Raw genomic sequence first — 27,064 nt, forward strand, 5'->3', positions numbered from 1 at the left:
AGTCTGATGTCCACAATGCTACATGTTGGAAAGCACAAGAAATTTTGCATGAATTTGATCACTCACATAGGCAGTTATATTTTGAAAACCAATGTTTTTCGCAAGAATTACCAATGAAATAATGTTTTAGGACACAATTGAATTTGAAATAGGTAATGTTTTGAATAGTTTTTTGAGTTTTATTGAAATCTTACATGAACAAGAAATTGGAAATACAATCACATCAAGGAACAAATTGCCACGGCTTTGACGTTTTAAGCCAAACAAATTTTGTAGGGCAGATTTTCAAAAAGGTGTGAAGTTATAACAATTTAAAAACACAGTTAACCTACTTCTAGGAATGCAAAACATACAATCATGTTATTTTCAATACAAGAAAACTTAATTTGTTGTAATTTCTTAAAACTACTAAGACAAAGCACTAGCTTTTACTTTTATGTACAGCATACTCCTATGTAGTCTATCCCAAATCCAAAAAAAAAACAAAAAACAAAAAAACCTGTCCAAAACCAGAGGTTCTGCAAAATCATGATTGAACAGTGTGCCATTCCTGCTTTTAAACTGCTAAAATGAAGCCTAAAATGATAAAAGCATTGAAACCCCATATGGAGTTCAGGAATTCTGCAAGCCCAGTAATGTCCAAGTGCGTTTATGAAAAAGAAAACTAAGAGACTCGAGTATATACACAATAGAGTGATTCTTCAGCCCAATACAAATGGCAGCCAATCGCTACTGAAGGATGAAACATTAAGCCAATTTTGTTTTGAAGGATGTAGAGCTATAGCCAATTCTATGTTGCCAATATTCTCAATCCCTCCTCACTTGTCTACTTCCACTGTTGCCCATAAGTATCCTGATAAAATTCCTGGTTGTCATTATTGTAACCATAGTTACCGGCATAGTCACCACCTTGCTGGAGCGGCTGTTGAGCGATGGGTTGGGAGCCCCAGTTCTGCTGGTTGTTGGTCTGACGGCGCTTGGAATCAGGTTGGTTGTACCCATCTGCCTTTCTCTTGCCTCCTACGTTGCCCCCACGGTTGCCCCTGGCTCCACGAGCACCACGTCCTCTCTGCTGCTGTGCAGGACCCCCTCTCCCACCCCTGGCTCCTCTTGGCGGTCCCATGGGTGCCCCCCTCTGTGAATAGCCAGCTCTACCTCTTGGTGGTGGTGCTCCCCGCCCCCTAGGTGGTGGAGGAGCGCCTCTCCCACCCCTTCCTCCTCCTCCTCTTCCTCTTATAGCATAGCCATCATCATAGCCGTAATAGGGATCTTCATAGCCACCACGGTAGTCATGATAGTCATAACCATAATAATCATCATAATAATCTTCATAGCCATAGTAATCTGGGGGATAGCCATATCCACCTCTCCCTCCACGGCCTCGGCCTCTAATAGGAGGTGGCATGCGAGGCGGAGGGTAGTAATAATAGTCTTCATACCTATTAAGAAAAAGAAATATGCATTAATTTATCTTCAAAAGTCTCCAAAAATAAGCTACAATTTTTTCCTGTCTTAATTAACAAGACACAGTATGGAGAAAAGTGATTCAGATTCTTCTAAGCTAGCTCATACTGAATGGAATTCTGCTGCAAAGTATTTAAGCAGTGCAAAAAATGAACACTCACGCAGTGCTTCTAGAGGCTTGTCTGGCAGCCTGACGTTCCTTCCTTTTCTTATCAGGTGGTTTTGCTAACACTATTTCAATTTCTTCCCCTTCTATCTCTTTTCCATTCATTTCATTCATAGCCTGTACAAAAATTAGAAGAGAAACATCTAAAAATTCACTTCCATTCAACAGGAAAATAAGACTTACTGGAAGAAAGCAGTTGGGCTGCTGCAGATTAAACTGCTTTCTATGCTTTATTTCTGTGCTACTTGAATAGAATTTGACATATCGTCCTTTCAAGTCCCTCTTTATCCATCAGCTGCACTGAAGCAGAACTTATATATATTTTCTTTGTATCATAAAGTTAAATAATTGGATTAAGACACACTTATTTAAAAAAGCATTTCAAAGAAAACATCAGCAGAAGTTCTCACTACTCACTGACACAAAAACTCAGCTTACTTGTAAACCAGCTAGAAAGAGCGCACAAGAAAAGGAGCATTTATACATTTGGACTTCCTAACTAGTCAAATGGGCTATCTGAATGCCTCCAAGGACAACAAGTATTTTACACTCAGCTGACTCTGAATGATTTTTTTTTTTTTGGGGGGGGGGGGGAATTTGAGGCCACATGTTGAGGAAAAGACTACTGAAACTTGGTGATCTCATCAAGTGAGGCAAACAATCTTCCAGAAAAGTAACGTGTATGTGAAATTTGTAGCTATCAAATGCACATACAGAACTTAATACAGGTGGCACACGCACCAACTACAATCAGGACTCTACCTCCAATTCTGATCTTGGGTTATCTACTTTGCATTTAGTATTTCTGGGTAAAGTAAATGCATTAACAAAGACTTCACACGTCTGTACAGCTACGTGCCTCCCCAAAATATTAAAGATCATGGCTAATTTATTCCAAAGGAGGTATGAAAATAAGCTGGCTCTGAAATCAATGAGCCAATTCTGTTTTCCATGCATTAATATCTTAATAATGCTTTAATTAAATAAACCAAACACCTATTTACAAAAATGTGCAATTTTAAAAAGATTTATAAATCAATTTAGTGGCCATAAATCAGAAGGGGAGATGTGGTAATATTCCAGCTTGTTCCAGAGAAGAAGATTATTAGAGATGCTCTAGTACTGATTTAGGTCTAACTCTTCATAGAAGGATGTCAGTCACTAGCAGTGTTCAGCTGCTCAAATGCAACAGAGAATTTAGAATAAAGATCTACTGGGAAGTTTGGGAGAAAGGGGCTAATGCATTTTTAAGATGTACTACATTAAAACATGTCAGGAAATAAATGTCACTGACTTACCCTTTCAGGGAACATTCAGGCTTCCTTACCCTCTCTTGGACAGGGTCCAAGACTATCCAAACTGGCTTCTCAACTTCATTAAATATGAATGACATACATGCTAAAGCCATATTCATAAAGCATTTCTGAAAAGACTTCAAGATACATAACACCTCCCTCCCACCCCCACAAAAATCTAAGTAGGTATTTAAAAACAAGAGAGGCAGTGATTTCTATAAAATTCAAGCCCCTGTAATACAAACAGTAGAGACTAATGACTTTAACTGCTCTCAGATACAGAGAAAAAGATGATTTAGAACTCCTTTGAAGCTCAAAATAACCATCTTTAATGTTTAAGAATCTGCATAATGAAATGCTCAAGGGAGCATGTATGGTTAAAGAAAAGAGATAGATGCATTGAAGGAGTTGCTAGCATCATTCCTCTCCCTTTCACAAGTTATTTGTTGAAGTACCTTGCAATTTCTGTTCACTATTTTGTCATCCTAAAAACTACACAAAGCCTTTAAATAGGGGTCTTTGAGAGACAACTGATACCTTCTGTGAGTGTTTCCTCAGAAAAACTGTCTAGGTTGATTTTTTTTCCTCTCTTCTCTAGACTCTCCTGCATTGGTCTAGATCTCTTTTCCAGTCTATTTGTTTGCTACAGTTTTGTCCTTTGAAAGTTTCACATCCTCCTAGCTACTGAAATCACAGGAACAAAATCCTTACGATTAAAATTCTTGCAATGGGAACGTTATTAAATGTGTTCTACAGATTGTCTCACCAAGTTATATATTGCAAAGAAATTCTTAAAAACATTTGCAGAAAATAAACTGCTCACATTTGATTCAGCTAGGGGAAAAAAAGGATAATCAACCTACCTTCACTGCTGCACCTCTGTCCTCAAAATGAACAAAAGCATAATCCTTCAACTTTTTTACTCTTTCCAGCTTTCCAAATTCAGAAAAGGATTTCTCAAGAATTTCTTCCGTTACAGTAGTGGCCAAGTTTCTTACAAATAAAACTTTCACCTATTGAAAGATTAGTAAGAAAGTTGCAAACTTTAAAAATCATGCATCGAAGGAAATGAACATTAACTAAGATGTTATTACTCTCTTCTGTTCATTAACAATTTTTAGTTAATCCTATAAATTCAGTGCCTGCTTCCAGAAAAGATAGCCTTGTAATTATCTGCATGAAATTTCTACAACTTCTGTCCTTCCACACTTCCCCTCCATGATCAGTAGAATATCCAACATTGATCTTCTGCTTCTGGGATGCTACAAGTCCCAGTAAAGTTTTAGTAATAGACTTCAAGAGCAGCAAAGAGTTATCCCAAAACATGGTGATAAAGAGCATAATGTCATTTCCTGTGCTGCACTTCACCAAGTCATCTCCCTCTGAGAAGCGCTCTTTCAAAATATTCACCTACTATTCATTAACAGGAGAAGCAGAATGCTAAGGAGATAGACTTGTGTGCCAATCCAGCGGCATAATTCTGTATACTATTAATTTAAATGTGAATAGCCAGTTAGAACAGCACGTTCCTGATGTGTTACACCGTCAGCTGATTTGCAGTACTTAGACCATGCCAGAGTCTAGTGTGATGACTATGAAAAAGCCCTCAAACTGCCTGCAGCTCCCCGCAAACTAGTATTGCTTCCAAAACACAACAGCATCCGACAAAGTTTCTAATTACCTTTGCCATGACTTCTGGATCAGGTTCCTCTACTGGGTCAGCCCATTCCACTGTCACAACATTTCCCCAGACTTTTACTTTCCCACTCATCAGGCGGCGTCGAGCTTGTGCTGCTGACTTGTGATCTTCATATTCCAAGAAGCAGAATCCCCGATTCTTCTTTTTATCATCAGGTTGGTGATAGAGGATTACATCCACCAAACCCTCTGAAAAACATGCCTTTAGTATTGAGCTTTAAAAAAAATAAAATAAATAAAAAACCTCCTAGATTCTACTCTACAAAGTAGAAATTAAATCATTTTAATACACAGCCTCTGAACTTAACATCTGAAGTGAAAGAAAAAGAGATAGTGTGAGAAAATGAAGTAAACAAACCAAAACTGGATATCCACATACAACACATCCAATTTACCTACAAACCAGTTGCCTAGAAGGTGAAATTCTCCAAAACAGACTTACCTCAAAACTAGGCCCTGCAAGACATCAGCACAAACAGTTCACACAGTGACAATTTGCTATATATTCTTTTGCCACTTTTACTTTTGTGAAAAGCAGTCAGCACTACTACATGGTATCTCCCCTGCCTCCAGGGGAAGCTGGAGAGAGTTTCTTCCACATCTCTCCAAAAAGAGGAGAGATAAGGAAATGAATATTCACCTTCTGTTTTCACCACTTCCCTGCAGTACTTATAAATAGCAATCCTAAAAAAGAAGCAATAGATTAAAACTTTCCTACAGGAAGAAGAGCAGGTGATCAAGATTTCAACCTCTCATATAAAGCAGAAGCATCCTTCCAGCGATGAGCTGATTGATTTCTTCCTACCTGCTGCATATACTGGGGAACAGTAAAATTCCCTCTAACCCGATTCAATATTGCCTCTCAGCTGGTTTCTTTGTGCTGCTTCCCTGTCATTCTTCAACATACTTTTTTTTGAGGTTCCTCAAAAGCTTCTCAGACAAGAATATTGTAGATCTGATGAAAAATACAGATCCTTAAACACTAAACTAGAACAGATAACAGAACTAGGACTTCCACATCTTTTCCAAGTTAATTCATGCTGTTTCCATCTCAAATTGTAATCCTACAACATCAATAATTTCACAAGCAGTAAGACAAAGCAAACTCACAACATAGCTAGTCCCTTTATACTCCATCACAAAATACATTTGATATATAAAATCTCTACCACAAATAAACCTGGAATCTAACTTGAAATAGTTTTAAATGATATCTGAAAGCACCTGTCACATAGCTAGAACTACAAAAGAGAGACCAAAATGGTATTTTGGAATCAGTGCAACAAACTTAAGACGCTCTTTACCTGTGACTTTACTGAACTCTTCCAGTATGTTTTCCTTGGTCTTGTTCTTTGGAATTGACCCAACAAATAACCTGTTGTTTGCCACAGAGATGCATACTCCAAGGTGCTTCCCAGGACGAATTTCATAGTTGTCACACTGCAAAAACAAGTCGCCATTCATTTGCATTACTCATTACAATATGGTTGAAAAGAACCCAAAAAAATCATAGTCAGCTATTCCCTTCAGACTCTCTAATCTTTATACATTGATACTGAATTCACATGGCAAAAAAATTATTACAACTGCAATTTGGTCTGCATTGAATTAGAAGAATGTTGGCGAGCTTAGGTTTTCCATTGAAAACTTTGAATATTCTGTTGAAAGGGAAGCTACAGAAATAAACTGATGTACAAGGAACAGGACCTAGATACAAACTGTAGGGGGTAGACTCATTCACATACTGTTCATCTCACACTTGAAAGCTACTTCTAGACAAAAAGGTGGCTTCTTCCTGTATTTGGGCTGAATACTGATCACTGCTGCTGTTGCTGAAACACAAATGCATAGCATTATAGATACTGTAAGTACTTCCACTTTTTTCAGTTTGTCTTACTTTGATAGCTTCTCAACACAAAGCACATTTGCTCAGCAACAGTCATAAGCCTAAATTACAAGATGCTTCCTTGTTTCTTCCCCTCCCACTCTTATGGCAGAGATTTTTTGGACCCTGTAAATGGTATACCTCTATTGTTTTAACTTTCTGTAAAAAAAAATTAAAATGCTGTCATTTAGCCCATTTCTTCATATCACACTTCTAGCCACAGTTAGATTGTTCTGTGGACAACAACATTCCTTGAAAGATCTTTAAAGACCAGAGAATTCAACCTTTAGAAAAAAAAAAGGTTACTAGAATTCAAGACAGACATCATCATCTTTGGCTTAGATAGGATTTTCAAATGGGCATAAGTTTGATCACCAGCCAGCTTCTGAAAATCCACCCAATTTTTTAAGAATAAGTTTTCAGCCATTTTTACCCTGAGACACGTCATACACATGACAGAGCAATACCCTCAATAACCTTTATATTCATTAAGAATTAAAACAAAGTTAAAGTACCACAAGCTATCAAATAAGATCACTTTGGGGAAGACAAAAACATTTCAGAATTTTGCCTCACATAACACAGTGCTTCATAACACAGTAAAATTTTGAGCTTTACTGCCATGAAGTTAATCTGAATCTGCCTTTCAAATTATAGTTCATAAAGCCATTTTACCCCAAATCAATCTTATTCCCACTGGTACATACACATCTGAAGCACAGCATTCACATGGTGTAAAGAAGCAAAAAAACCCTTGAAATTTCAACTTATTTTCAGTATTGGAAAAACCTCATGTTTCTATCAAGGTTGAATTAGCACCAAAATTTTGAATGGGCTGGCCCCCATTACTTTTCCCCTACTAGCCTGTAGAAAACCTTTGACAAGCCTGTCCCAGATAATGAAGGTTATTAAGGCTGGGGAGGGGGCAGGATGGAGAAGAAGTTTTTCTCCTTCAAAAGTGAAAGTAACTCAGTATCCATCATTCCTCTTCAAACACTGAAACCAGAAGCAATCAATTTCAAATGCATACTTCATGTGACTTTAAACGGGCATTCAAGCATGTATTAACAAGAAAAATAAAATAAAAACAAAACAAAAACCCAACACCCTAAGTGGGGATATACAAATCCTAATCTTAGAGCCCAATACAACAATTGCAACTACATCTCAATACATGAAGTATTTGAGGGAAATGAACACTGGAACATTTAGATGCAGTGACTCTTTCTGAAACCTTTACATTGGGCTAGTACCACTTCTTAAATTTCTTTATTTTCTTTTTTCAGCTTGAATAGATGTTTGGGGTCACATTACACTGCTATGCCAGTGAATAACTTCATAAAGTCAGACCTTAACTATTCAAACTCTAGTACATTCATTTTAAAACTTCTGGCAGAAAAATATGCCAGCATATCAACAGCAAGCACAAAACTCATCTATGGCTGACATCTCTTAGAGACTACCTTCAGAGGCCAGGCTAAGCAAACAAACCAATCTGATGGCTACCTCTCATTTTTCTTTTCTGGGGGTTGCTCTATGTGCTTGCCAAACCCTCTAGATGCACACCAAGTCAGGTTTGCATTTGAGCTAACTGCATTGCTGTTATTGGAAAGAACCAAAGGCCACCGTGAACCATAAGGAGGGAAGACACGTAGTCAGAGACCTCTTCCACTGGAGCAGGAGGAGGACAAAGCATCTCCAATTAGTTCTTTATAGTAGGAAGGTGACGGAACTTAAACACAGTGAAGCTTAAAGAATATCTTTTCAAACTGTAACCAAGTAAACTCTTATCCTAATCACCCAAGGACCCTAACAGATGGAGGGCTACAGTTCTAGAAGTAGGGCTTTATTTGTATACATCAAATCAAATTGGGAAACGATTTTTAAGAAAGTCAAATTCTGAGTCTGTCAATAAATGCTTTAATGAAACACTTCCTTATCTAACAGATTTTCAACATGCTTACTGTTTTCATCATCTTGTCCTATCTGAAAATGAGTTACTCACCAGTTTGACCGCTTCCTGTGCTGCATCTTTACTACAAAAGGTAATGAAAGCATAACCTCTGTTTTGACCAGAAAGAGGATCCATCATAAGGCGCAGATCCCAAATTGGACCAGCCTTCTCAAAGAGCGGTACCAACTCATCTTCGTACAAGTCTCGGGGGATCTTGCCAACAAAAACCTAAAAAAGAGGACGCTTAACTAAAGATTTTGCAAGAATACAAACTTGCTTTTAATGTTTGAAAGTTCCTTGGAAAGTAAGTACATTGCAGCATAAATCATCACAGCAGAAACACTGTAGCCTTAACTGTGGACAATATTATTGCATCTCCTACCAAGTCTTCTAAATCTCCCACTTATAGTACTAGGTTTTGCATATGAAAAATGTGGTTTTGTTATTTATAATTAAAAGGTCAAATTTCTACAACTGAAGAGGTAAATGGGCCTTACCTGGTTACAATTTTGGCAATTAAGAACAAAAACCTTACAGATTATCTAGTAAAGTATCCTATATTACCCCAGGCCAAAGCACTTCCTTGTTCTTGCAGTTTTCCCAAATCATTTCCTAGTCCAATCTTGATTAGGAAATTACAGACATGGAGAAGTCTACAAACATCCTTAAGTAAGTTGCCCCAGTGGTCATTTTCACTTTTAATATACACTGTAATACTATTTCTAGTCTGGATTTCTATTTCAACTTACACCAACTGAATCTTATCATATTTGTCTGAGAAAATCTGAAGTCCTCATATTTTTGTTCCTTATGTAGAGCGATGACTATTCACGTTCGTTCAAGTTTTTGTTAAGCAGTTTAACCGGTTCAGCTGAGGTCTCACTAGAAAAGATTTTTTTCAATTGTTTAAACACTGTAGCTCTTCACTGAATTCTCAGTATCTTTGAACTGCTGATACAGGTAAGTTTTGCAAAAATCCCAGTAAGATCAAATTCTATTTATTTTAAATTAAATGCCCTTCAAGTGACTCTTTCCTACAGCAGGAATTTTGTTACCATGTCTGCCAAAGATGGATCATTTTAAGAGTTGGTAGCACTGAAAACATGGAAATAAGTTCTCTTTAGCTCAAGAGTAGGAAGGACTTTACAGATTATTGTTTTCAGACAATTCAGTTTTCTAAAACATTTTAATCAAAACTTGCAAAACACACACTTTTATCCACCCGAGTTACAGACAAACTATTAATAATTTCCCCAATATTTACAGACACTTGCTAAATTGACTGTTTTAACTACTGTAAATACTGCTACATCACACAGGGTTTTATTCAGTTGTGGTACTACCAATTTTACCCAAGCTTCTCTCCAAGCTGACTGAAGACATGCATAATTTTTTTTCTTCTAAAAATGTAGTCTAGATAGAGCTTCTAACAACATCTTTTTAAAGATTAGTTTGGACAATACAGTTTACCAAGGTAAAGTAGAGTTCACTCTTATTTTTGCATATTTTGGTTTTAACTCTATCATCTAAACATGAGTTAGGTTTCTTAACTTCAAACATTAGTCATAGTAAAACAACCTAGTAGAAGCCAGCCTTTCCCATCTAGGCAAAGCCTTGCCAATAATCACATCCTGTACTGAAGACTTGGCAGACAACACCAAAACTGAAGATACCCAGAATACCCTCATAAGCACAGATATGAACAAACCTCTGAGGACAATATCATGACTCTGATATAAAACAAACAAAAAAGTAGAATACAAGTTATTTTCCTCCAAAGGAAAGCTAGAACCTTTGGATGTTTGTATTACACATCTTCCTGAGATTCTGTTTTCAGAGATTCAGTTTCCAGAATGTTTCTTTCACGTAGCTTGGGCTCTCAGGTCACTGTGAACACCAACTGGCCAAGCATTATTTGCTATTGGGGAAAAAGGAACGGCACTCTCATACTGAACAAAAGTTTAATGCCAGAGCCAAGAGGCCTTTCTTAAGAAAGGCTAAGAAATTGCTGCAAAAAATGTTTCTACTGTCATTACATTATTATCATAAGCATTTCATTCCAAATCCCACATGCAAAGTTCAAAGACAAAAAATGGTACCTTCATGGAAGTGCACAAAACAGGAACTGCAACTGGCTATTAAGGCGGTGAAACTGTCAACAGAACAGTCAAACTGAAACTGGTCAGTCAAATGTAAAAAGTTCACACTAAATTCTTTGCTTCAGACTTCAGAGTCACTCAACAGACAATGATGTGCCAAAACAGATGACTACTCTGCCTTAGAAAGAAAAAACCCTACCCAAATACAAAACAAGCAAACAAAAACAAACCACTACTTTTCCGGCTATTTACCTTCCTTAAAGCTTCTCTATTTCCTTGTTTCTTTCCTGTCTCCTTGGTTCACTCTCTAAACTAAATATTATTCTCTCTACAAACTTCAGACCACCATCAAAGCTGTAAGATTGCTATTACAATTCAACTCAGGTAATACACTCCAGGAGCTGGGATGAACAAAATTAAGGATTTCACTTGAACAGATTGATATCTGACCTATACTCTAGAGTAGCTTCACATCTGTTCTGGGAGGACTAAATGTCTCTACGAGATTAATGATAATTCTAAAGTGAATTCACTCTGAACCTGTAAGCTTTATATACCAACTATATGATCAATACTAAACATGACAAATGCAACATAGATATCTTGCAAGAGTCTAAAGAAACATCCGCAATAACTTTCTTTAGGTATGCTAATAAGTTTGAAAAGAGTTTCTGAAATACCAAAAAATGTAAATATCAGATGTCTTATTTCATTGTACAGTTCTACCACAAAAGTACTATGGAAAAAATTTTGCAAATGGGCATTACTAGTGATGCAACACAGATCTGGTTTAAGTAGGATGCAACTGCCTCACCTCTGTGCCTGCACTGAGATCACTATTAGACTGACTTTTTCCCGTTTGGCTTCCTAAAGGAGCTGTACATCAAAGTACCCCATTTTACTTCTTTCTTATTACTGTTTTAGATTAAATAAGAAAATTCTTTCAACTAGGAAGGATTTCAATTTGCTTCATGAACAACGGACTTTCCAGGGCATTACGCATTATTCAGGGAGGCAAACCACTTCGGCATTCTAGATGACACATCTTTCAATTATTTTAACTACTGAGCTGCTTCTGTTGCCATCCCAAACCAATAAAAGCGTACATTAGTGTTGTAAGAGCTTCTTCAAAACTTCATCTCCTTGTAATAGTGCTTCATGTTCAGTCAATCCTTTTTAAATGACAGATTTAAATGTTAAATTAATGTAGGCCACATGACTGCTTGAATTCATCCAAATCTACAGCCTTCATAAAAATAAGGAAGTGAACAGAAATTCTGGTACTTACAGTGCAAGAACCTTTCAGTGGAAGAGAGACATTCTAAGGAACAAGAGTTTTAGCTAAACCTCCACATTCTTCCAGTATAAAAGTTACATTCTCTGTACACTAAATCCAGCAAAACCTTTGTCTAGTTCAACTCCCACCAAGTTTATTATACCACTGGTTCCTAAGTTAGAGAATTATTATATCGTCTGAGTCTTCCCATTCAATTTATTACTGACAAAAGCAGTTTACTTACTGCAACATCTTCAGCATATAATGTAACATTTTCCAGCTGACAAGTTAACCTCACAATCATTCTCTGACTTTACACAAATTCTGACCATGCACTCATATAGGAGCAGATGCAATACCAATTTACCATTCATAGAACTAAAAGTAATTCTGCATTTTTGCCAAACACATTCAAAGTCCATGGTCATCATATATTTATCCAGTAAATTTCAGCTCTGAAAAAGACATGTGGCCTCAATTTTATACAGCCTAAACTGTTTCATAAATTTATAACCTTATATGTGATCAACTTAGCATGTATCAGGCAAATAATCATCTATTAAGAAGTAGTTTCAAGTTTTCATTTCACATCACTGAAAAACGTTGAATTAGAAGTCTCCGAAAACTTTAGGAACAAAACAAAGCAGCACTGTACAAGCCTCTTGAGGATAAGCAATTACCAGCATTTTCAGATGTAAATGAGAAAGCAAGTGTAAGGAGAGACTAGGGAGAGGAAAACAAAAAGACCACATAACTGTTTCCATTCTCATCTAATAAACACTTTCATAAACATCTAAGTACCAACTTCTTATGACCTCACTATAATGAAAAATGCTTTACGTTGTAGCAACAAGTCTTAAAATAAGTTCATACTAAATCCTGTTTCAATTACATTTGCCTCCAAATTTCCACACAGCTGTAACTGCTTTGTCCTTTTAAGTTACAGAATCACATCCCCAAAAGATCCAGCTGCTATTAAAGCCCACCCACTTGCATATATACATTAGACAGCTTCTCCCACATAATCCTTTCATCAAAACATTCAGTGTGACAATTTTTAAACGTGAGTGTTTGACATGCTGAACATCCATGAAGGTTAGTTTTCCTAAATAGAATATTGAAGCAGATCTTGAAGGAGAGTCAGAAGTAGAGTTGCCATGTAATGAATTACACTTCGACGCTGAAGACTCATGACCCAATAGGTTGGTCCATGGAATTGTAGAAAAGCCGCATCATGCTCTGATGCGTCCATCTCTAACTGACAATGCAATTTACTTCTTCCACCTACTAGCTTCAAAATCAGGGCATGTTAACTAGAAGTGGAGAAACCCTTCCTAAATGCATACTTCAAACGCAGTTTCATAAGCAATACTAATATAGCAGCTCACGATCCCCATCATTTAGCCACAGTCTCCTGTTGGTTACCTTATGGCAGCTTTTAGGCTCAGAACCTTTTGTCAGCTGATTAAGCTTTAAAACTTTACTAAAACAGTAGAAAACCCAGCCAGCAAATAAACGAACAATGAAAAGTTTCCTGCCTGTTCGGCAGATGTAATCTGTCCGCAGAAGAGTAGCAAGCATGCATGCTCACACTGGAAAGAAGCGAGTCAGGCAAGACAAAAACTGCATCAGCGCAGCTCCCCAGTAAACCACAGTCTAGAGAAGTAAATCTGTGCATTTCAGGTTAGCAGATGCTTGCAATACTTGTCTTTAGCTAAACCCTATAACTAACCCTTTTCTATTAGCTAAGCCCAGAAAACAGAACAGCAAAAAAAGCCTACAATAAAATTAGCATTCATGAGCTAGAAAATTAATTATTTGATATACAAATATTTACAGCAGAAAGACTCCATAGGTCTGTGTAATTAAAAAAAAAAGATTACCTAACACACATTTAGTCAAAATCAGTTACAGTATTTGGATACCCTTAAGAAGAGGTTTGCCATTACTGACATCAGTGACAGTTTTGGCATTGACATATCTGAGCAGCTGCAAGCTGTGAGAGCTATAGCACTGTTTAAAATAAATTTCAGACAAAAGATTCACTGCCACAATCGAAAAGGCTCTATCTTGCGTCTTTTCTAATATTGTGGAGAAAAATATGAAAAGCAGCGTTTACACTCCTATATGATTGGAAGTGGTGAGGATAAGACAGAAGAGGTCACCATATGCTTAAAAGAAAAATCTCAGGCTGGGAAAAACTGCCACACAATAACCTCCATGCATTTGAACATGCCTTCCTAGTCTGCCAAATCTTAATATCAGGCTTAGGAGGTTGAGTACTATGCCTTGGAATCCAACAGCAAGAGCTAAGCCTAAATATAATAAAGCATATACCAGTTTAGGCAGGGTGTTCAGCATCTCAGCCAGTCAAACCAAGCAGTATTCCTAAAGTAATCAGTCTTGAAATAATCCTGCAAAACGCTAGGATTAATTTAATTTGGTAGAGGTATGATTTCTGTAAATTGTCAGTTCACTTTTGCTACAGACTCTAACGCTGATTCATCGGAGAAGCATTAATGTCCTTATCTTAGGGGAGTTTCCACAAGTTACCCGTTCCAGCAAACTTCATGAGACTTAAAAGGATAAAAACATACTGTTAATAGTATAATAGCCTAGCCAACTTCATACTCTTCCCTGTGACTTCCTAAAGATGCTAATCATCACAGACAAAAGAAAATACCTTCAGTCATCAATCCAGTATTTTCAGTTACCAGGCACAGTGCATTTAAGTAACACTTTTACCAGCACTTAATCACACTGGCACACAACACTCAACTGGTTAATGACTTCTAAACCATCTTTTAAAACACAGAAAAGAAAAAGTTTAAAAAAGAGTCCATGTAGCTTGTTTCTCAATTTAGGACATGGATACTGTTGCACTAGGGGCATCTGTAACGTGTGATAGTTTCAGTATCAGTCCAAGCAAGCTTCACAGATGTTTCTGTATAGATTGAAGCAAATGCAAATAAACCATTTACTAATAATTACTAATGCAAGCTGCCCTCTTCAAAACTTTGTATAAGAGTACCTTTATACAATACTGAAAAGTCTTTTTCACATTCAGCACACTGCATGAAATAATCTTTGCTGCTGTCCCTCAAATCGTACTTACATTATGAATAACAGCCAAATACTTTTTAGTTATGCTTTTAGATATACAGCTAATACCTACATTAGTCATTTTATTAAGCTATGTTAAGTTGGACCATGGAGTCTGACAATTTAGTGATCTAATTTATATTTTAGGAAATTTTGTGTAGCCTTCCCCAGTATACTCCACTTTCATTTTCCACCAAACTATTATACTGTTTTCCACAAACTACTCAGGAATAAGAAACACTTGTTAAGACAAAAACATAGAAGCACACTTTCCTCTACAATGCTTTAAACTTTCACTTGTAATACAGTTTATTTTCCAGTATTTTTAATATAGCACTTCAAACAAAAATACAAAATAACAATCACGTTAGTCTACATATACTAACCTCTGTTCCGATACCAGGCTGAACACCAGAATATACAGTATCTGGAGGAGGGCCTCCATATTTCCTCTGTCCTGTGGTTACATCCAAAGTGTAACCAGTCCTCTCTAGCAAAGCCTGAAAAAAAGAGTCACATTAGTTAGGGGATAGGGGTAGCAGATGTTAAAAAACATGAAGAATAAAATAAAATGTTCCAAGACAAACACTTTCTTATTTGCTCTTTGCCACATCTGAGAACAAAGTGCATACGGATCAAAAAATATATATATTTGGGGGATTTAAGAAGCCACACAAATAGCAAAATCAGTTTCATACTGACAGAGGTGACTGGGAACAACCCATTTTTCTTTTTCTTTATTTACTGTTTTACTCTAACATTGTACATAGCACCTTCAACACTCCAGAATACCAGGCAATTTTTTTCCCACCTAGTTTGTACCTCAGTTTTTGCATAACTGAAAAATTCTAATCGTTTCTTAAGACACTGACTAATACAGACTCAATCTTCTTGAATTGTCCAATTAGTCTCATAATAATTTTATATGCTCATATGAACTTTAATTTAAAAGACGAAAATGAATCTTCTCAGGCAGACCTCTATGTTTTCACAGTCCTTACACAAGATTAAGTTTATGTATTTTGGTAACTGTAAAATCAGGTAGATTTGCATTTCAAACAAGCAGACACTGTCTCTTCTGAATTTCTATCTTGCTTAAATTTCTTTAAAGCATAAGCATGAACATACTTATTCTGATAATACTGATGGTTTTTAAGGACATCCAAAATTACTTCAGTCTGTGTACAGGTAATATATTAATTCTCCAGTATAGAATAATATTTTTTTTTTTTAAATGTTACCTTGATCTTTGCTTCATCTGGTCCCTTCGTTGACTCCTGTACTTTGCTTCCTTGTTTCTCTCTTTGCCTGTAGGTCTTCATAACTCCACATAAAAATGCACTTTTGTTCTGTAGATACAATTTATAGAGTAATTCAATTGGGTGTATGAAAAGCCCTGGGAATCCACCGAATCTTACACTCCATACTGTGAAATCACTGTATCAAGCCAATACAATAAACAAAATGCCAAAAGAATTCTTTAGAAGTTTTCTAAAGGAATTAATTGAACAAACTTGTATGACTGAAAAGACTATCAGGTTCCAAGTAGTATTTTTACCTTATTTTCTCAATGGCACACTCATTTTACCACCTGAGAGTTTTTGCTTTGCACTCATTACCTACACATTTAAGGCAATTTTTAACAGGCTTGTTATTTGGGTCTGAAGTATTAGAATACAGGAACACAAATGAACTTTTAAGTAATAACTCTCCTGTGAGTAGTGTCAGAACACTATTTATACTTATGTGCTCATACTCCTGGAGCTCTCACCTTACCTGTACATGCGACAGGTCACTTTCTTTAAACTGCTGTAATACAGAGAGGGCTCCTTCTTCATTAAATTCCCTAAGAGCATCAATTGCTCTTTCATCAAGATCGACATAAGCTACCAACCCTAAAAGTTAAAGATAAAGAAGTTACAGATTTCTACTTAATTTCATACACTATGCAGTTTGCTTTTAAAGTCAAAAAAGTTACGTTCCATATCAATAAAGAGAATTATACATTTAATATCAATTACATATTCCTACACAAGCATATGAAAGAACATGAGTACAATGAAAAAGTTAAATTAAAATGTATATACCTAAGCACTAACTGAAGTGCAAGATTATACTCCAGTGTAACAGTTTTCGAACATTTGGGAATCAAATCTGCTGCACAAAAGCAGTATTACACATCAGGGTTTGAAATAATGAACTCTGGCTCACTTCTAATAGATTTATGAATTTCAGTTTCACACTTCCTTCTCTTGAATAGAGCTGTTCTAAAGTAAGCTAATATGTGAACATCACATGTATCCTATGTGAAAAAGGAGCCACCTGACTGAGGACCAAACACTTACAAAGCACTATCCCACAAAATATTAGGAAGTAGAATCGTTTATTCACTTTCCTCCAACTTCAAAAAGCAAAATCAGTGAACTTCTTACATGTCTATTTTTTAACTCGTTTTGTTGTCCATGCAGTTCAACAGCCAGAATTCAAAAAGGTATTATTTCGAGCCCTGCTATGTACCCAAACAGGCTAATGTTAATTTTACAGGTGCAGTCTCCCCCAAGAAACATTGGACCAGTTCTGAAGCACTTTTTTCAATTTAAGAATCTTTATAGGTTCTTTCTTTCCTTTTGTAATGCACTTGCATATGCTGTGGAGTGCGAGAACTATAGACATTAAGATTTGCACTTTCTAAACCACACAGTGAAATTTAGGGACAGATAATCAAGAACTCCACACACTTTACAACAACTCTATCTCCAGAATACACAGATTACTTAACTGCTGCTTGAATTCAAAAATGCACAGTAGCGCCAAGCCCAAGGACTACATTTCAGAAGTGATCCTGCATATTGGAAGGCACCTGCATCCTTCAGATAAGACCTCAGCAGATTAAAAAACCCAAAGTTCAATCCCAAATTTAGCTCTGGTGTCAAAAGTAGTTTGTTTCACTGACAAACCCCTGCACAATGCAAATATCTTCAGTTGGTATTAAGGAAATGTGAATAAATGTTTTCAGAAGTTGCTCATGCAATGGAATTATACTAGGCAGTCAGGTTCTGGGCTGAAAAGCTTTAACTCCTTTGAGAACTCCTCACAACACAACCTAACTGCAACACAGCTAGAGCCCCACGAGTTCCTCTGCTCAGGTATTTACACCTACTCTCAAACCATCAAGTGCACATTGTCATGATCACAGTTCAAAAGTGCATGTCTACAGCCAATAAAAGCTGGCAAAGGCTTGATGAAGCTCACTGTGAATGACTTCCAAAAGACATCATCCATGTGAGCCAGAATATCATACTGAAGATGGATAAGGTATTGTTTTTGAACTGCCTTCACTTAGTCAGTGGAATTTTGACTCTTTTCAACAAAAACTGTCATCTTGCCACCAAGGCATTCGAGATAAACACATGAAGCAGTTCTACTGCATCTTGTATATCTGTTCACAGAACACACTCTAAAGAGGAAAAGAAAGTTTCTGTTTATAGGACAAAACAATAAGGGCATTACAAAAACAAAATAGAAAAACCTTTTTCTATAAAGAAGCCTTCTCTCTAGCACTTGCAGAGACCACTTGCTACCAGCAAGGTATTACTCAAGTTGCTAGATAGCTTAGTCCTCAACTTTGTCAAAAAGCAGTCTGTGTCAAACTGAACATTTCAATGTAATAACCATCATGGATTCAACTGTCCACTCAGAACTAGAGAGAACACAAAATCCACAGGCAGACTCAATTCAAATGTAGTCCCAGGCAAGACAAGCTAGTTGCTTCCCTCACTAAGTCACCTATCCAGCCTTCCAGTATTTAAGAACCACTGTGAGGAGTTGACAGTAGAAAAGTAAAAGCAAAATGATGATTTGGACTGAAGAAAAAAAAAATGTACAGTTTAGTATGCTCAAACACACATCTTTGTTTGACAAGGTCTAACAAACTAGTGCTCTGTGCCCTAAAGCAACTAAGATATCACATACAGCACTAAGGATGTGTCAAGTAATTAGTCAGTGTCAAACCCAATTTGCCTTTAGGGAAGTCAAAGTAGCAAAACATTCAGAGCTACACAGATCAAAAACAATGAATTTTTAAACCTTAATCTATAAAAATTTGAAAATGGTATGCCCTCACTTTCATAACCAGTCAGAAACAAGAAATGCATATTATACCTGTCTGAAATATTTCATCAAGTCTCTCTGCCACCTTCTGTGGGAGGCCTGCCTCTATCAGTGTCTTGTAGTGTTCTGTGTGAGTTACACTGGAAGTATCCATTGGTTCTTCCTCTTCTTTTAACTGTACCGCATTACCATTCACCTGATTAGCCATTTTATTATGCTGCTGGAAAAAATTCAGGAGCTATATTACAATAAGCCAGAAATAACTAGTTTGTAGGACAATGCATGATTTATCTAAACTAATTTGTATACATGCTGCAAATGAACTGTATCAAAGTTTTATTTAATACTTTCTGGATGCAGCTGATCTAAATTTCAAAAGAAATTACAACCCTTAATACTTTGGAAAATGTACATGGAAGAATTCACATTTTTTTTTTAAATGTACTTCATGTACATAGCAATGTCTAAACTTTATCTGCTGATTGTCAGTAAGTTCACTGGTTACCATAGCAGCTGGAAAGTACTGGGATACGATATAACATCCTTTAAAGAAGAATTAGAAGAGCTAGCACTATTTTCATCTCCCATTCCTCCAGTTTTAAAACAACGATGTAAAATTTAGTGAACATATAACCCTGCAGGGTAGCTTAACATATCAAAATGTCAATACTTCTTTGCTAATTTTCACTTTCTTAGCTTGTTGCCATGTCTTCCTTCAAACCCAACATGTTACATAAGACTAGCCAAACACTTTCTCACAACACTGTCAGAACTCAATAAAGATGAGTAAAAATTGCACTCTGAAGCACATTATAATTTCAATCTACAACTGAGCTGTTTCCATGCTTTCAGATTTATTTGAATAGAAGCTCTACAAATCACAGCTACTTTTTAAAATCTATAACTTACTGGTTTAAAAGGAAGCCATGACTGCAGCGTCTTGAGTTCTCGTATATGTAAAAAAACTTGATGCGAGAATTAACAAACTGATTGCAAATACGTGCACTGAAAAATGCACAACTATCTTCTCAGACAATTCCAGTGGGCTTTGCCCAATTGATTAAAAACAGTTTCAATTTCTCAGTTAGCCAGCCAACAGATATTTAGTATTCTCAAATAAAAAGGCTGACAAGAGGCAATTCAACTACCCAGCAGAGAATGTTAGGATGACCAATTATTAAGCTCAGAAATGAAATGAGCCTCAGGCTTTAAAAGATAGGGAAGAAGTAAATGATCAGCAGTGAAATGATAACCAGAGAGACATATGCAGCATGGTAGGAGCAACGCAGTAAGTACTGGAATACAGATATGAAGATGATTCAAGAACAGTTTTTTTAAAACATTGAAGCCTCAAGCTATTTACTATGCTAAATAGTTCTACTGCAGAACAAGCCTCCAAAAATAACCACACCTAAAACAGTCACTTTGTATATCCACCCCTTCTGAACTAAAGCTTATGAACTGTTTGGGTGAAGATTTGCAAGCTTTAGAAAGGAGAGAGAGAGAGAGAGAGAGAGAGAAAGAAAAAAAAAAGAAAAAACCTTTTCTTCAGACAGAAAAGTAGTGGAATTTTCTAAAACTGTATTGACTTGAAGGGCAACTTTAGAATGCCATAACAGAACCTAATGTTGTTTCTCTATCAGATGTCACTCTCCAATATTCAATTGGCAAGGAAAAGATACAACGTCTTCCGTAGCTACATGGCACACGCACATATATGTATGTATATACACATATATATACACACACACATATATAGATATACATACACACACAGATACGTGCATACACACATACACACACATTCCGTTTTTTGACCAGGAGAAATTGCTTTCTAACCAATTCAGTTTAGTTAGAAACTGAAAATTAATTACTTAAAAGCAACCATGACTATATCCTAATTACAGGAGAAAAAAACGCTACCTGAAGGCTACAATCATGCTTACCTATCATTAGAAGTGTTAACTGAACTCTCAAAACACTAAATCAACATAAAGTTTCTATAGGTATGGATAGAAAAAAAAAAAATCAGGGAAAACAAGATCAGCTAGATGTCTACTTGTTGGAGAGCCTCTGCAAGATCTCAAACTTTAAACAACGTGGGGGCAGGGAAGTTTAGTTAAGCTGAAAGTGCTCAAGGTACAATACTATTCTAAATCCCTCTTCTTAAAAATGCATAGGATAATATACATAAAAAAAGATATACAAATGATGATACCGATTTTTTTCACCTGTTTACTACCTCTTATAAAATCAGTTACATATACATCTTCTCTGTACAGAGAAGGGGGGGGGGGAAAGAACCACGAGATTAAACAAACATGTTAATATAGAAAAAAGTTATTTGAAACAGTTAAGCACTTTTTAAACGACAATGGCTTATGGTGATGCTCCCTGAACATATTTGTGTTTTTTGTGAAACCAGATTAGTTTTCAAGTGTCAACATTCCTACAAGTTTAGTCTTGCTAAATATGTTCTATCTTGCTTATAACTGAACACAAGGTTGACAGCTACTGTTTCTAAGTAGAAAAACCTCATCCGCAGTTCAACTCAAAACTTATGACAGGCAAAATTTGCAGCCTAATGGCATGAAAAGATAGCTTTATTACCTTCATTACAAACATACATTAATATGGGGGGGCTACATGTAGCCCAAATATACATCCAATTACTATAGCACTGCAGCTGATCAAATGCTTTAAGTTTGTATTTTACTACATAGGTATGTAGACAATGTAAATTAAATTATCAGCATTTTAGTTTACTAGATTTTGACTTAACTAATTAACTAGTATTCTCACAAAGAATTTAAGTCAAATGCAGTGCATGTTCACCATTCCAAAGTTAAGAGAGGTGTACAAATTTTAGCTATTTCCTGTAACACAAACTTAACTAAAAAAAGTTTCTTAAAGAATTTAATCTGGAACATTCTGAAAGTGACATAGCTATAAAGAATACTTAAGTCCTAACAGCACCCAGAAGAAATACATTCCTTTTCACAGTTATAGTAATAGATTCTCTGCTGGCTTTGCAAGTTTGGCCTGAAATCCAAGATTAGAGTGATTTTTTTTCTTCGTGAATCATCACCAACAAGTAAAATTACATCTCTTACAACACCAGAATCTGTACTCCAAGTTCAGAAGTGATGTACAGGTGAAAATGTAGCAGAAAGATAATTTAACTCTCCCTCTAGATAATGTGAGCCAGATGTAGCTAATAAGAAAAATAATAATTTTTCCTGAATTTTATCAGTAAGGAAAACATACACAAAGATTTTTAGTATTTTTGCTCAATTTAAAAGGGTTTTTTTAAAAAGAAAAAAAGAAGAGTGATATGTATCTCTGTTTACACGTGCAGTATGTCCACGTGACTCAGCTTATAACAGGCCACAAAAAAAAGTACATATATGCAGACAAAATTGATATGTATACAAATATTGCACTCAAGACCTTTTCATGTACATTAAGTAACTCAAACATCTAGAGAAGAGGGAGACTGGTTGAACTGCAAAGATTTTAAGTGTGGATAATAGCAAAGGATCATGTATATATTAGTATGTGTGGGATATGCATTTGTTTTTAAAAACATGCAGAAGTGGATGAATTTAAAAGCATCTACATAAAAACGTGCTTACCAAATGAGCAGCAGTAAGTACATATTAGCGGCAACTTTAGATTGCCAAAAATGTGTTTTAAATGCCATGAATATTCAATGATATTCAAACATATTTTTAGCCTTCCAATACCTTTTGCTTGGAATTTCTGCTCATCCTACATCTCAAAAGACTAGTTTGCCAAGTGACTAGTCCCTCTCTTAAGAACTAATCATACAACAGGTAGCAGGTTAAGAACTACAGGTGCTTCTAAATTACCCAGAAACAATCCCCCCGCCCCCGCCAATGCTTAAATAACTCAAATGGTTCAAATAATTTTTTCTTGCTGGAAAAATACTAATTAACATACATCTGACCATGATAGCATATGGCATATGATCTCAGCTCCTATCAGACAACACTGAGGAAACAGCAGTGATGTTACTACTCCCAATTTTTAATACTATCCCTCCAACAGAGGTTGTCACCCTCAGACTATCTGAGCATACTTTCATCCAATTAATTATAAATTCAGTCTAATTAATTCAAAACATGTTTAGTAACAGCTTAAACAAGCAGAAATGGCAATTTCTGGCAGAGGGATTTTAAATTGTCATAACCAACTTTGCAGTGATTATCCAACAATACTGTTCCCAGTCTTCTGCTGTTTAACTTTGATTTCATGAAGAAACTAAACTGTACTTGTTCAGCTCAGGTGAACAGGAAGCATAGGACATACATAAAAACTCTGCCCCAAAGCCATTTCAAGTTGCTTATGTTACTAATCCTCCTAACGAATACATAGCCTGCAGGTCTAAAGAGAAAAAATAACCATTTGAGTTACACTGCATTAAAAATAGAATTTTGGGGGGGAGGGTGTTAGACTGAGTTTTTTTTCTTTTAATGAACCTCAAGAAAACAAATTTAGTCCCCAGAAAATTATCATCAGTCTTGCATTTAATGTTCTTGTCAAAGCATGAAGATGAGAAATATATAAGCAAGGGGAAGACAGGATCTTAGATTAGGAAACTGAACTGGGAGTTTATTAAAACCTCACTTGCTCACAAAAGTGATTAGCACATCCCTTAACATTCTTTGTGTAAGCATTAGAGCCATTTCATTTGTACCGTAGCCTACTTAACCACAGAAAATGTATTTTAATAGTTTAATTATGATATACTAAAATGTTCATTGGTATGGTATATGAGAAGACTTTTTTTGAAGTCATCACACTTTTAAAAGTAATGGCCTTTACACATTAGCAAAGTTTTCTTACCAGCATCTCATTGACAGACTACCTTTACAGCAATGAGTAGTTAGCACCCTCACCCCTCCAGCACAGAGTTTTGTCTTTCTCATTCCATAATGCCGTGGAAAGAAAAAACTGAGAACCTCCAACATTATCCTAATCAAAAGACTAGCACAGCCCCCACCAAAACTATGCTTCAGTATCTATGCAAGTATAAACAGCCCCTCCATCAAGAGATGACTTTACCACAACAGGTTAGCAATGTGCACAACAGCCATCAGTGCCATTAAAATACACATACGGACTGAATCAGTACCTACTACATTTTGCTAACCTGAACTATAAAATCTATATACCCTCACTTGTCCTGGAGTTGGCCATTTATAGCTCACCTGGTTGAGTTGTACAGAACAACATTCATGACATTCTAGTTCAAAACAACACTCCAACAAAAGTGAGCATAATTCTGATAAACTTGCCCTTTATAGAGTTTTGCAGATCTTTGTCTATGAGAGCAGAGAGTATTGCTTCTTCTGGCAAAACTATTAAGCTAAGTATTACTGGGAGGCTCAAATATTATCCCAATAGGGATCTCATCTAGACAGAAAACTGAGAGGTAAGGATATTAAGTACTCATGGAAAATACAGTTTCTAGGGTACAAAATTATCAAGTAGTCTCTGCTAGTTTGCAAACACTACAGTTTACATAGATAAGGAAATTATACTGTAAGATGTAAAACTCTGGTTAGATGGTCTTTACTTTTAGAAGACACATAAAATAATTCAGTGCTATACAAAGTGTAATCTCAAAAAAAAAAATACACACTTCATATAACCCCCTTTGCAGCACAAAAATATCAGTGCTGATGGGATCCTTTAGTGAAGTACTGGGGAGGAGGGGAAATCCAAGCAACTTTCCACAGAGAAAAGCATAGTCCAATATAGCTTAAGTATATGATTAGCTACATTCAAGAATTAATAGGTAACAAGGCCGCTAAGATCCAGTAACCAGAACCCCATTAAAAAAAAAGTATTTAAGCAAGACTTGGTTTAAGATTTGGTAAAGATCTTTTGGTAAGAAACATTTAAGAAAAACAATGTCCTTGCAACAAGGTTCTAGAAAATTTTTCCTTCAGAGTATTTGGCAAATGTTACTGTCTCAAGCAAAGTACTAAGTGCCAACCTGACAGCTGCGAGAAGGTGCAGTGCAGTTCTCCCTCCCTACAGCCAGCAGTATCAGAACACACGCTACACAAGATTTGAGAGACAGTTATTCACAGCGCTGGCAACAGCTATGCATTTTCTGTCAAAGTCTTTTCCAATCCCCGCACGCATAATGCGGGACAAATCGGAGAGTAACCATGAAAGCTGCCTATCAGGGCGTCTGAGCTGTTAAAACACTGCTTCTCCGCACTGCCCGGAAAGGGATCGAGAAGGGACTTGAATCCCAGCACAGAGGAACGCACAGTAGCCATCATTAGCAGCACCGCAAGAACAGCTCCCGCCACGCTTCCTCCCCAGCCACATGCAAGGCTAATCCGCGCGGCCGGGCGGAGCCAGGGCGGCCCCCAGCCGCGCTGCCCTCCCCATGCAGGGCCCGCGCCGGCCCGCCGAGCCGTCCTCCCCCCACGAGGCCGCAGGGCCCGCCCCCGGGCCGCTCCCCGGCGCCCGCTCCCGCGCGCGGCCTGCCCGCCCGCCCCGCCGCGGCCTGCGCAGCGGACGCCGCGCCCGGGCACCGAGCGGCGCCCCAGCCCCGCTGCGCCTACGCGGCGCGGGCGCCCCAGGCCCGCCTCCGCCAACGCCGGGCCTAGGCGGAGCCCGCGCCTGCCCACCCCGCCGCAGGGCCTACCCGCGAGCCCGCTCTCCCCGGCCGAGGAGCCCCCCAGCCGCGCGAGGCGGCCCCCCAACACCACCGGCGCCCCCGGAGACTCACCGGAGCGGGGCCTGCGCGGCGCAGCTCGGGCCCAAGCAGCGACGGCAAATGGCGCGCGCTCCTCCTTCTCCTCATGGACGGCGGCGCGACCCCGGCAACACGCGGGGTTTCCCGGAACTGTTTCCAGGGACCACTGCTTCACCCACTCAGGAACTCGCGCCTCAGACAGGCAGCCGGCGGCGCCTGTGAGAAGCGGGAGGCGGGTCGCGCCGCTACTCCCAGAGGCCGATGAGAGGGAGGCGCTGTAGCCAATCGCGCAGCGGGTTCAGCCCGGCGCGCCGGCAGGGCCGGCGCTGGGAGGATTTAAAGGGGCAGCGCCGCCCGCAGCCTCGCGAACAAAGAGAGCGGGACGGGCGCGCGGGGGCGTCTCGCCCTAGGCCCTCGCGCGGCGGCGGCCGGGCGCCGCCCAAGCGCTGCCCGGGGCGGCTCATCCCGAGCGGCGGCCGGGGCCCTGGGGCAGGCAGCCGCCGGCCGAAGGCGTTGCCCGTCAGGGTTGGTCCCGGGGCCGCATGTGAGGAATTCGCAGCGCGGCCCGGGGACCCTGCCTCGGCCCGGCGGCCCTGGTCGAGGCCCGCCTCGGGCGTGAGGAGCAGGGCCCTGGTATCGCCTCTCCTGGAAGTTGCCTGGTGCTGCTTCTCGTTGAGTTATGCTTTCTGTGCAAGCGCTGCTTTTCTGCCTTGAGGAATTTGCCGTGTGGGTGGGTGGGAGTACCCTGCTGCTCCAGTAGCTTTTCCTTGGCCGTATAGGTCTGTCTAGTAAAGTCCTGCAAGCTAGATAAGGTAGCACACACTTTAGCACAGCACTGTGTGTCAGTTGCAGAGTTTTTTGTTGCCAGGCGAAGCCACTGTGGGCCTCGGTCATGCCAGGAAAGACTTTATTGGAGCTGAGAGCCAGCCTGTATTGATAAATCCTGAGGCCATTAATAGATTTGGCTTTCAGGTCTGGAGTGAAAAGGGAAAGATGCGTAGCAGCAAAAATCCTGGTTCAACTCCTCTAAAAGGACATCGGTGGGAGGTATGCTGGTGTATAGCTCTGATATCAGATAATACCTCTGTGATTATATGCAACTTGCCTGCTTACCTGGTCTGCTTGATGGGTGTAGACCTGATGCATTAAACAGATAATTCTGTGGGAAGTCAGCTTCTTGGCAGTGATGTTGTTTTTCCTAGGCCACAAAGAGTTGTGCTGTCTTCCGTTTCCTCAGCCTACAGTTGCATGATGTGAAAATAAATGTTGTGTG

The 27,064-nt window shown here is 38.3% G+C and overlaps 1 protein-coding gene across 3 annotated transcripts; it reads right to left on the minus strand.

Moving 5' to 3' along the window:
• Positions 1–137: 137 nt before the first annotated feature.
• On the minus strand, positions 138–25,935 carry HNRNPR (heterogeneous nuclear ribonucleoprotein R). Of its 3 annotated transcripts, none has more exons than XM_067311662.1 (11): positions 25,825–25,935; positions 19,101–19,269; positions 16,716–16,834; positions 16,181–16,288; positions 15,326–15,439; positions 8,514–8,690; positions 5,928–6,063; positions 4,607–4,812; positions 3,789–3,938; positions 1,626–1,747; positions 138–1,439 (listed from the first exon to the last, which is right to left on the minus strand). In XM_067311662.1, the coding sequence occupies exons 1-11, from the start codon at positions 25,897–25,899 to the stop codon at positions 827–829; spliced, it is 1,989 nt and encodes a 662-aa protein (XP_067167763.1). In that variant the 5' UTR covers positions 25,900–25,935; the 3' UTR covers positions 138–826. The 3 variants fall into 3 exon arrangements, with proteins under 3 accessions (XP_067167763.1, XP_067167764.1, XP_067167765.1); XM_067311663.1 differs by having other exon boundaries at positions 19,101–19,266; positions 25,825–25,934; XM_067311664.1 differs by lacking the exon at positions 19,101–19,269 and having other exon boundaries at positions 25,825–25,932.
• Positions 25,936–27,064: the final 1,129 nt, after the last annotated feature.

Source organism: Apteryx mantelli, chromosome 27 (assembly GCF_036417845.1).
Source record: "Apteryx mantelli isolate bAptMan1 chromosome 27, bAptMan1.hap1, whole genome shotgun sequence".
Classification (NCBI taxonomy): Eukaryota; Metazoa; Chordata; class Aves; order Apterygiformes; family Apterygidae; genus Apteryx; species Apteryx mantelli.

What these genes read in the sequence shown, in the direction of transcription:
- HNRNPR (XM_067311662.1), bottom strand. Translation starts at nt 25,899, where the DNA reads ATGAGGAGAAGGAGGAGCGCGCGCCATTTGCCGTCGCTGCTTGGGCCC. An exon ending in CAGATGAAGCAAAGATCAAG is followed by an intron (nt 15,440 to 16,180) that starts GTAACATTTAAA and finishes TCTTTTTTTCAG; the next exon opens with GCTTTGCTAGAGAGGACTGG. An exon ending in AGCCTGGTATCGGAACAGAG is followed by an intron (nt 8,691 to 15,325) that starts GTTAGTATATGT and finishes CCTCTTTTTTAG; the next exon opens with GTTTTTGTTGGCAAGATCCC.